Source organism: Polypterus senegalus, chromosome 4, assembly GCF_016835505.1.
Source record: "Polypterus senegalus isolate Bchr_013 chromosome 4, ASM1683550v1, whole genome shotgun sequence".
Taxonomy (NCBI): domain Eukaryota; kingdom Metazoa; phylum Chordata; class Cladistia; order Polypteriformes; family Polypteridae; genus Polypterus; species Polypterus senegalus.
In genome coordinates, this window is record NC_053157.1 from 38,050,104 (window position 1) to 38,062,167 (window position 12,064).

The 12,064-nt window shown below is 37.3% G+C and overlaps 1 protein-coding gene across 1 annotated transcript in view; it reads right to left on the reverse strand.

Annotated features, from left to right (window-relative positions):
* Positions 1-9,131: 9,131 nt before the first annotated feature.
* The window catches only part of lman1 (lectin, mannose-binding, 1), a 65,242-nt gene continuing 62,309 nt past the window's right edge, over positions 9,132-12,064 (reverse strand). Inside the window, exons 12-13 of the mRNA XM_039750494.1 lie at positions 10,446-10,567; positions 9,132-10,304 (exon numbers count right to left, since the gene is read on the reverse strand). Coding sequence (XP_039606428.1) covers positions 10,268-10,304; positions 10,446-10,567 — 159 coding nt within the window. The 3' untranslated portion in view covers positions 9,132-10,267. The remainder of the gene's footprint in view (positions 10,305-10,445; positions 10,568-12,064) is intronic.

Below are 12,064 nucleotides of genomic sequence, written 5' to 3' on the forward strand. Positions count from 1 at the left end.
CCTTAAGCGAGGCAGTTCTGTGGCCACCGCGCTCGCCTGATTTAAGTCCCTGTGACTTTTTTCTGTGGGGGTACCTCAAGGCCGAGGTTTCAAACATCATCCTCTGTCCTTGGACCAACTAAAGGAGGCCATTGAAGAAGAAATTGAAGGAATTTCTCCCGACACAAGAGTGAGAGTGATGGAAAACTTCCAAGAACGGCTCGAAATGTGTATCAGCCGTCAAGGCCACCATTTGGATGATATCATTTTGAAAACTTAAAGTAAAAAACTTTTTTATATCTACATTTGGGAAATAAAAAGTTTTTGGTGATTCTTCATACCATATTTTTTCAATCCCCCTTTGAAATGTGGGAGTTATTTCTGCCGCACCCTCTATCTATCTATCTATCTATCTATCTATCTATCTATCTATCTATCTATCTATCTATCTATCTATCTATCTATCTATCACTGAAGTGAACATAAAAACAGAAAAATTCATGTTGTCAATAAGCAAAGCTCTCAGCAGTCAATAGTAATCGCACCACAACAATAAATTATGGAAAAGAAGACAGTTTTTCCAAACATAACACCTCCACTACTGTACTTCAGGCCTGCAGCCCCTGCCCGGGGTAATTCTTTAGAATTCACTGACACCTCTGCAATATGCGACTCTAGAATCAGCATCTTTATATGCTTTACAGGCCTGACTAGTTGGAAAGGGTTGAAAACTTCAGAGATTTTTAAATAAAATATTTGAAGATAAATTTATCAGGAAGCATGGTAGGCAAGTAGTACTGCGGGCACCATCGATGGCCAACATTTTGCAAGAGTTTTTCTGAATATACACTGACATGCTTGCTAGGTTAAACATAAGGACACCGGAATTGTGACAAGTAAGACAATACAATTTAGACCATCAAGCCCATTTCTTAAGCTAATAGCTAAGCATAGCTAAGCAGTCCAAATATCTCGTCCAGATTCTTCTTATAGGTTGTCAAGGTTTCTGCTTCAACTTCATGTCTTAGTAATTTGTTTCAGATTCCTCTTTCCGTAAAGAACTGCTCCCTGGCTTCACTTTGCATTAATTTCCATTTGGGTTTTTGAGTACGTGATTCACAATTGAGCTGAAAGAATTCAGCTAGATCTGTAATTTTAGTCCCATCCAAATCGCTCAAGTCAGTAGCAGTGTCTGAAGTAGAAAAAGACAACACTCTGTGATACGACCCTTGTGAGGCCTGCAAATGTATACAATTTATATTGAAATGTGGGTGACAGAGGTTGTGTCACCCTTGAAAGTGTAAACGGACATATTGTTATATAAATAAGGGTTGCTAATGTGGTCCAAACTGATTGAAGGCACTGGCACACATACAGTATATTATCTATGGGAACAGGATACCAGCATATACTGCACTGGCCCACTTAAAGCACTGAGTTTACCCCACCTTCTGGTGTACAATTAATCCCGTTCAAATAAGACTAACGTCTGTCAGAGTATGACACGTCCTGCAATTCCTGAAGCTCCTTTGCACAGCTTCAAAAGTTGCTATGTCTTTTTGCAGCATGGTGACCACAACTGAACACAATACTTTTTTCACAAGTACATTTTATAGTCTGAGTATTCTATCCATTGATGCAAACTACCTACTCTTGTTGTAGTTGTTTTAATGTTCTAACTAAATGTCAGCCTAACAGCATGTTCTAAATATTAAGGATGTTTTGAGGAGAATGGTCTGCTTGGTCCAAAAATCCTTATCCTTTCACTTACCTGGGGTTAACTCACACCACAAAGGAAGATTTCGCAATTATTGGGGAGACCGAGCCAACCACTGGGCTGATTAGACAAGCTTAACGCACACGGAAAAAATTATAATGGTCTCGTAGCAGGTGGAGTGGCAACCAAATTGTTAAGGCAAGATGAGGTTTGTGAAATAATCCGTAATCGTTAGGAGGCAAGAATTACTGTGGAATAAAGAGAGGAAGTGCATAGGCTGCTACTTTACAAAGACAGCGTTCAAGTGCAGGTTACAGGTCACACCTTCCGCCTAAATACACAAATCAGCAGCTAAAATAAAAACTTCAACATACTACAGCAAAATGTAGGCATCAAGTCTTTTTATCTTAAAAATCTGAGAGAATCACCTCAGAAAATAAATCCTATAGTAGTATGTCAGTATTAAATCTAATAAGTATTAGCAAAAGCAAAAAAATAAACTCGAATTATCTGGGAGATGGAAACACTTGCATGGCTTTGTCACACAGGGGCATTTTAGGTTACAGGCTTTAAAGGAAATCTTCTAGCAATGGATGTCAACAAATCAGCATGGAAAATTGGGCGCTTCATGTTAAAGAAAGCACTACACAAAAGTACAATGCAAAAAAAGAAATCCACTGGATAATAACTGCGTAATGCATTTTGAAAAAGCTATAAAAACTATAAATTATGACTTCCAAAAGATTAGATAATGGTACAACTGTTATGGCTGCTAAGTGGAAATAAAAATGGCTTACTTTTTTTATTTTTGCACGCTACTGGGCTCCAAATTCACTCTTTAAGCACATTAGAGAAGTAGAGGTCTGGACGACAGATGCCTGTGCATCTCTGTTGCTTTTTCGGTTTAATCCTCTTTCCATAATAAATGCAAAGAGGTCTATCAATCCAGGATTAATTGTCCAAGAGTCAACTGGCTTTCATTTTATTAATGGGAAAACTGAGAAACAATACTGTTAGCTGTGCTTTACGGTAAGAGACATATGATTAGATGAAAAACCTTTTGTTTTCTTTTATTCTTGAATTTACATGTAGCAAAAGAACCATTTCAATTTTTATAATCTATGAACGAAGTGTATAGCTTTACTGTTGTTCTGACAAGGAGGATGAGGCAGAGTTTTTGATTCAAGTGGAGAACTTTGTTTCTTGTTGCAGAAGAAATTCTCTCCAACTTAACATCAGTAAAACCAAGGAACTGGTTACTGACTGTCACCACACCAAAGAGCCTCCACAACCGGCCACTATTTAGAGCAGGGGTGCCCACACTTTTTCGGCTTGCGAGCTACTTTTAAAATGACCGGATCGAAATGATCTACCTACATTAAAAATGCTATACAGTATATATATATATATATATATATATATATATATATATATATATATATATATATATACTAATAAAAGGAAAAGCCCTGACTGACTGACTGACTGACTGACTCAATCACTCATCCATCACTAATTCTCCAACTTCCCGTGTAGGTGGAAGGCTGCAATTTGGCAGGCTCATTCCTTACAGCTTACTTACAAAAGTTAAACAGGTTTCATTTTGAATTTCTACGCGTAACGATCATAACGGTCAACAACGTCCGCCATGTTGAACTTTCTTATTTATGGCCCCATCTTCACGAAATTTGGTAGGCAGCTTCCCTGCGCTAACCGAAACCGATGTACGTACTTATATCGGTGGTATTATGCCACTGTCGGTCGCCATATTGAAATTTCCAACGTTACTAATTCTCCAACTTCCCGTGTAGGTAGAAGGCTGAAATTTGGTACTTATTTCGGTGGTATGATGCCACTGTCGGCCGCCATATTGAACTTTTCAACAGTTTTTGTTACTTATGGGCCCATCTTCAAGAAATTTGGTACGCGAGTTCCCAATGCTAACTGAATCCTACATATATACGTCCATAGCCTGCAGCTCGGTCACCGTGTGAGGTGGTGTTGGGTCCCCCAACCCACATTGTTGACTGCCTGCCTATATAAGGCCGTCCATCGCTCCAGTCTCTACATTCCCTTCCTTGCTTCGCCACGGGATTCACGTCTCCCTGCTGATAACTACAGCCTTTTTATTTAATCCACGGCTTCTCCACTGTTTTATTGTACATTTATTACGATTATAGTTATTGTGTAGGTATTTTAGACTTACTTTACATTGTTCAGGTACCCATTTCCTTTATCATTCCAACCGCATTCCCCATTAACATGTCTATCGAGGTGATCACCATCGATCAAAGAACTGTCACTTACTGAGTGGTTTCCATGCCCGGAGATGGCACCTACCTTTTCCATTCTCTTTGTTACATATTACACGGCCATATCAGGCTCACTCTTGATATCCGGAGGAACATTGTGTCTTATGTATTGAATGACTGGGACAGGTTCAAGGGGTGGACTGATGACGGTACAGGAGATAATTATACTACACAGGAGCACTAGAAGAGTGAAATGCTTAAGCTCTTCACCTATGCATCTGCATGTGAGTTGATGGCTGCCGGTGAATTGTTTGGTTGTCGCTTTCAAGTGTACCAAAATGGCCAAATATTTTACACCTTTTGACAACCGCCAATGCCTCTTAAACATCTTAGATTGACAGGTGATGATTTCAGTAGTGAACACTTTGATGTTTATGAATGTTTAAACTCTCAAAAGCTGGATGTGAAGTTATCGATGAAACCGGTTGTATACTTCACCGCGCTTGACAGATGCCGAATGTCACTTCAACACAATTCCTACAAATACTAACGTAATTGAAACAAACCATGAAACTCAAACCGATTATGACAGCAGCAATTCAAGCTGTGAGATGTGAAACAAGATTACTGTTCACATGGCCAACTGTAAGTTGCATGCTCAAGAGTAAGCTCAGCGCACAGCTTGGTCATATTACAACCGGAGGGCCGAATCACAATGTGGTATACAAAGAGATCCTTAACAAATAATTATTGGTATATTTTCCATCAGTTTAAAAAGGTTTAATTTTCTTCTTAATAAAAATTATAAGGTAGTACTTTGCCGCTGCGAAGCACGGGTATTTTGCTAGTATATATAATGCCAATTTTAAGTGTACAGATTAGTAATGACGAATACATTTGCACTCCAGCGGCGAACTATTCCAACAGTACGTCGTAGATGCGTATGTTAAAACAGAGGGTGCGCGTCTCAACTATCTCAGATTAGATCAACAAGATTTGCGCATGGAACAATAAAAAGGACTGTCAGACAGACTGCAAGCAAACGCTGAAAATAACACCGTATGTGTAGGCAAAATGCTCATATTACCGTCCACATTTCCAGGAAGCCCAAGATACACGCAACAAAACTAGCAGGATGCCATGGCCATAGTACGTAAATTCGGACAAAATCTTGTTGCTAATTTTTAAATCTTTACATGGGTTTGCTCCTGCCTATTTATCTGAATTGTGTGCTTTACACCCGCCATGTAGAGTGCTTAGATCTTCTGGTCAGTTGTCTCTTGTTGTCCCTCGTACCAAGTGTAAAACTAAGTGTAAACTAACTTTTGCAGCTGCTGCTCCTGGCCTGTGGAACTCTTTACCTCATCACATAAAGGAGTCGTCTACAACTGAACTGTTCAAAACAACATTAAAGACTCATTTCTATTCACTTGCTTTCCATGACCTTCAGTAATACTGATGGTTTCCTCATTGTGATTATGTAACATTACTTCTATTTATTTTATTTATGTTAATTTATTTTATTTCTATTTGTTATTCATGTTAATTGTATGTTTTTCTTTAATTCTATTGTTGTAAAGCACTTTGGCCACAGCATTTTCATGTTGTTTTAAATGTGCTACATAAATAAAGTTGACATTGACACTTTATGAGAGACCCACCAAATAAACAAGATGATTAACAAGGAAGGCTCAGTTATGGGATTCGCTCTCAATCTGTTGTAGGTAGTACTGAAGGAGAGAACGCAGACAAAATTGAGTGCCTTTATAAACAATGTTGCACATCCTCTTCTCTGACACACTAAAACTGAGGACTTTCAGTCAATGAATGATTCAACAGGGTGTCAAGAAATGCTACTGGGGCTGCTGAATGCAGTATACACAAAAAGAACCCTTTTAAAATGCATCATTCTCTTATTGTTAGCAAAGTCAGAATTTTCTTCTGACTTCTTTTTTTGTTTGTTTATATTCATTAGAAGAGAGCTGCTGTGGTTTATTATACGGTTTCTTGGACTTCTGTAAAAATTTAATTGTATGTCTAATGTTCCAAATCCTCCATTACTTCTCTTTAAAGGTTTTCATATTGCCACGTCTGTCTCTTGTGATCACCTGTCATTATTACTTTTATCATTTGCTGCATTGCAGTGAAGTATTTTAAATGGACAGGCACTCTGGGTTAAAACCACAATAAAAAAGTGTAGGTAAACAGATGGGCAACTTGTCCATATTGATGCAGTGAACATACAACACAAATAAGCTTCCAATAGTCGTTTGAAGACCAAAGATAAAATAATTCTGGCAAATTACTACCCTATCACACATGCAGATGATTACTGAAATAAGGAAAGTGAGCACTCCTAGACAGGGCCGCTCACAGGAAGGCACGGTCATGTAATGTTTAATGCAGGAGTTGAGGTGCAGTGCTGGATGATCACAGTGGCTGAAGGGTTCTTTTCTGGAAATCTTTGATATTCCTGAGGAATGATGCTTCAGTCAGACATACAGCCTACAGCATTGCTCAACAGGAAACTGACGGGAAGTTTCAGGCAAAGTGGTTGCGTGAGTTCACGATAATGCTTAGAATACTGACCAGTAATTCATCAAAAACCATGATTGGGGATAAAAGGGCAGGTTTTGCTTATACACTACAACTTCCAGTCAATGACAAATTTAACTTGATCCTAAATGTGGAGAGATGCAGTCTGTTAAGGAATTACTCAGGCAAAGCTGAGATTCACTGGACTCACGGCCACCACTTCTACCGCTGAGTTAAATACTTGCTCAGAAAGTCCACTTAGCCAGCAGCTGATTTGGCTGTGATGGCCCATTCTACACAGCAGTGTCCGCCTATCACACACTGCATGGTTACGGAGGTTACCCGATCATCACTACACCAATGCTACCGGAGAGGCTGTTCCTAGCTTGACAATAAACAGGCTGCCACACAACTAATTCCCAGCACAATACAACACTAATAATGTAATGAAAGTATGAGACACATTTTTACTCAAAATTACTAACTCTTGTATGCAAAACACAAATAAAACCTTTAACAGGACTTTTTCCCTGCATTATTTTCTGACATATTAAGCAGCATCTCTTTTTAATGACAGTTATTAATCAAAGGGGAAGCCACTATTGATAATGAAATGTGGTGAAAATGTATATGCCTATAGTTCTGTCACACTAATTTCCAATTCTTCTAAGAAGCTTTTAACTGCATCTGCCTTCATTAACTGAACCTCTGCCATCTGTCTCAGAGCTAAAGTCATGTACTTTTAAACTTGTACACTGGCCGTAAGTGTTGAACTGACAGCCCAGTAACTAGGCTGAGCAAAAATGACTTTCTGGCTTTACCATCCATCAGATGCAATTTAAACATTATAATAAGCCTGCATTTTGAGAAAATAAAGATTACATACAATCATGGCCGAAATTATCAGGACCACAGGGATTTTCCCAGAAAATGCACCATTTCTCCCAGAAAATTGTTGCAGTTACAAATGTTTTGGTATACACGTTTATTTCCTTTATGTGCATTGGAACAACACAAAAAAACAGAGAAAAAAAGAAAAATCTGACATCATGTCACACAGAACTCCAAAAATGGGCCGGAGAAAATTATTGTCACCTTTTCAAAAGTGTGGGTAAATCGTTTTATTTCAAGCATATGATGCTCTTTTGAACTCCCCTGTGGCAAGAAACAGGTGCTGGCAGTATAGCAATCACACCTGAAGCCAGTTAAAATGGAGAAAAGTTGACTCAACCTTTCTGTTGTGTGTCTGAGTGTGCCGCACTGAGCATGGAGAACAGAAAGAAGAGCAGAGGACTTGAAAGAAGAGTCTGAGGACTTGAGAACAAAACTTGGAAAAATATCAACAATCTCAAGGCTACAAGTCCATCTCCAGAGATCCTCATGTTCCTTTGTCCACTGTGTGCAACATAATCAAGAAGATCACAACACATGGCACTGTAGCTAATCTCCCTGGATGTGGACGGAAGAGAAAAATTGATAAAAGACTGCAATGAAGGATAGTCCGAATGGTGGACTAATGGCCCCAATCAACTTCAAAACATATTCAAGCTGTTCTGTAGACTCAGGGTGCAACAGTGTCAGCTCGGACTATCCCTCGACATCTGAACAAACGAACGCTATGGCAGGAGAGCCAGGAGGACCCCACTGCTGACACCGAAACATAAAAAAGCCAGACTGGAGTTTGCCAAAATGTACTTGAGGAAGCCAAAATCCTTCTGGGCGAACGTCTTGTGGACAGATGAGACCAAGGTAGAGCTTTTTGGTAAAGCTCATCATTCTACTGTTTCCAGAAAACAGAATGAGGACTACGAAGAAAAGAACACAGTACCTCCAGTCAAACATCGTGGAGGTTCTAAGATGTTTTGGGGATGTTTAGCTGCCTCTGGCACTGAATGCCTTGACTGTGTGCAAGGCATCATGAAATCTGAAGACTACCAAAAGATATTGGGGCACAATGTAGGGCCCAGTGTCAGAGGTCATGGGTGTTCCAGCAGGACAATGACCCCAAACATACCTCTAAAAGCACCCAGAAATGGTTGAAGACAAAGCGCTGGAGAGTTCTGAAATGGCCAGCAATGAGTCCGGATCTAAATCCGATTGAGCACTTCTGGAAAAATTTAAAAATTGCTGTTGGGAGAAGGCGTCTTTCAAATCTGAGAGACCTTGAGCAGTTTGCAAAAGAAGAGTGGTCGGAAATTCCAGTTGAGCGGTGTAACAAGCTTGTTGATGGCTATGGGAAGCGTTTGATTTCAGTTCATTTTCCCAAAGGGCATGCAACCAAATATTAAGTTGAGGGTGCCAATAATTTTGTCCAGCCCGGTTTGTGTGAAATGTCAGGTTTGGCTTTTTTCCTCTGTTTTTTTGTGTTGTTCCAATGCACATAAAGGAAATAAACGTGTACACCAAAACATTTGTAATTGCAACAATTTTCTGGGAAAATTCCAGGGGTGCCGATAGTTTCGGCCATGACTGTACCTGCCTTGGGTGTGTAACGCGATGCAATGCAGCGCTTCAGGTGAAATGATATCACCGCGCATCAAGATGGCTTGCAATGTGTGGGGACAGGATGTAATATTTTGATATTGTCTCTTTCCCAGCTGATTCTTTACCACAAAGGTTATTTTTTCATGCAAATAAAACACAAGTAAATTTAGTTCTTTACAGTATAAAATTATTTTATTCCATTGGTGAAATTGAAATATTGACGAAATGTCTTGTTACATTTATGTCAGTTGTTCAGCACCATGGAGATTTTGAACTTCAGTCCATCCCAGTCCTTAAAAAATTGAGTTCATGGCAGATACGAGTTCAACTAACAAACTAAAGAAGGGAAAATGTTTATTACAGATTCAAACTATGCTATAAAAGAAATAATAGAATAAAAAAGCCAAATTCACAGGATTGAACCATCAGCAAAGAAAAAAAAAAAGAAATGAAGCACAGTCTGGAAATTTAAAAAAACAAAGTACATGTCTGAAAATAGTTTCTTGTAAATAACAAAAGACAAAATAATTAAAAACTGTTAAGTATTTTCATATTTGAGATCACACATCTGTACAGAAATGAATTTAACATTCTATTAATATTCCAATCATTTTAGATCATGACAAAAAAAAATAAGAATTAAAATCAAACAACAGACGTGACCATAAACAAAGATATTTTGGCATTTCAATTGCTTATACAAAACAGAAAATAATCATTTTTGCCAAAATGCAACTTATATTTTTTTACATAAATATTCATAGCTTTAGGGTCAAACAATTAACATTATGTTTTAAATTACCATTGTGGTTTAAATAAAAAGGTAGGCTATGTGGGATTACAATCACCTGTTTTGCAAATGAAAATCAAATCTGTTTTAAAGAAAATCAAAATTAAGGGAGTTAATGCAATACACACTACTGTGTCATACTTGTGATTATTTCTCCTCAAACAGATTAAAAATATGAGTTTCTGAATAAATTTGACACATACATTGCAATTTTTAAAGTAACAAGAATGGAGCTGAACTAGGCTGAGTAAGTACTTTCATTAAGTGTTCGCTTTGGACTGTTGGAGAGCCCAACTACTGATAACAGAAGATTTAAGAAAGGTGCTCTATAATAATTTAACTTTTATCAATCATCCAATGAAAGAAGTAAACTCTGATGGATACTTAACAAAATACTGCAGACTCATTTGTAATAATTTAGGTTTCAAAAAAAAATTAACACTTAAAAATTCCCTCATTTACATAGTTTTTCTTTGCAATTATCATTGGTCATAAACAAGATGGTTTTCATCAAAAGAACTTTTTAGCAGCTGCTTCTTGTTGACTCCTGTGGATACATAAACATAAAACTCTATGAAACACAGTTTCTGGTAGCTAGCACCAAATGATACGTGTAAAAAATAGTTTCTGACTTTTATAAGTTTAGCCTTGACTTTAGGTATTTACTCATAAAAACATAACTGCTTACCTGTACATCATATATCCGATAAATAATACAGTCTGAACAGCTACAAAAATAAAGAAATGCGTTGTCGACAAACATGATGGAAAAGGAGGCAGTTCAGGACATCTGGCCTTTTCACTTGGCCCCTAAGAAGAGAATGCAACATATTTAAAACTGCCAAGGAGAAAAACATTAATTTAAGTTGCATAGGGAATTTCCTTCTTACTACAAAAACATGCTAAAATTAGTGTAGACCTAAACAAATATCAAAACGTAAATAAACAAATACAGCAATTTTAATTTAAAAACAATTTTCAGGAAAAGTGCAAAAATATGTATTTTAAGAGTCACAATAGTAACATGACAAAAGGAGAAATGTGATTACTATTGCATGTCTATTAAGTTTTCCCAAATCATTTTGAAACCAGGAACTATTGACATACATGAATCCAAGAGTGCATATATGTTTAAGCTTAAACAGCTTCAGTGCGTGAAGTATAACTGTCTAAGATATGCGATTATATGCACACTTCTAATGTACGCGTGTAAATGATGGTGCTAATATTTTGTCAAAGATGGTTGATATTAAGGCAACCTCTTTTGAAACATTTTTATTATTTAAATATTTCTAGAAAATTCTTCCCAGACAAATAACAATCAACTAGATCCAGATTCAAAGGCATGAGAACAGAAGTAGACCTCAAAGGACCAGATGCAAACCTTGACAAGTCCAATGCCACAGTAGCTAGAGACCTGAGCTACATGGGTTAACTGGCTCTAGCTAAGCATAGTGAACAGCTGAGTTTACTCACCACACTCTTCAACAATAACAAGGTGTCACTCTGCCTTGTCTTAGGACTCCAAATAGTTGCAAAAATCCATTTCCCTACTAAAAACAATTAAGATTCTGTCCAATGTTCTTGTGTTTATAACGGACAAAGTGATTCTTTGATTTATTTTACAAGATAAAACTGGTTGTGTTAAAGATTTACAATTACTATCAAATCTTGGATACACATTTAAGATAAAATACCCCTCCATCAGCAAAAGAGCATCCTTAATTCTTATTTGGATGCCAGTCAAATAGGTTTTCTTATCTACTGCATTATGCAGTTATGTTTGGACCCACTATATCTATTCTAGCCACCAGGCCTAACTATAGGCATATACAAAATTCAGGCTCCCTCACAATTTAAAAAAAAAAAGTTATTCTTTTAAATATTTTGTTTTTTTGAAATTTTATTCATTTTATTGCAATCATTATATACAAATCAATTTTTACAAGAAGTAAAATTAAGAACAAATCAACCCCCACCCCTGAGAGAGAGAGCAAGGCAAACAGTGTAAAATTTAAGGCTTGTAAACATACCTAAATTAATAAGTTTGATAAGCCAATACAGATGAATGCAAAAGACAAAGAAATACAGAAATAACTGCTTACTCTGTGCTTTAAGAGTTTATTTTAAAATATTACTGATTAGATCCTGCCATGTCTTTAAAAAAAGTCTGTACAGATCCTCTAACCGAGTATTTGATTTTTTCCAATTTCAAATAGAACACATCATTTCAAATAGAACACATCAGTTTCCCACTGACTTAAAAGAGGAGAGTTTGGGTTCTTCCAGTTTAGCAGAATAAGTCTG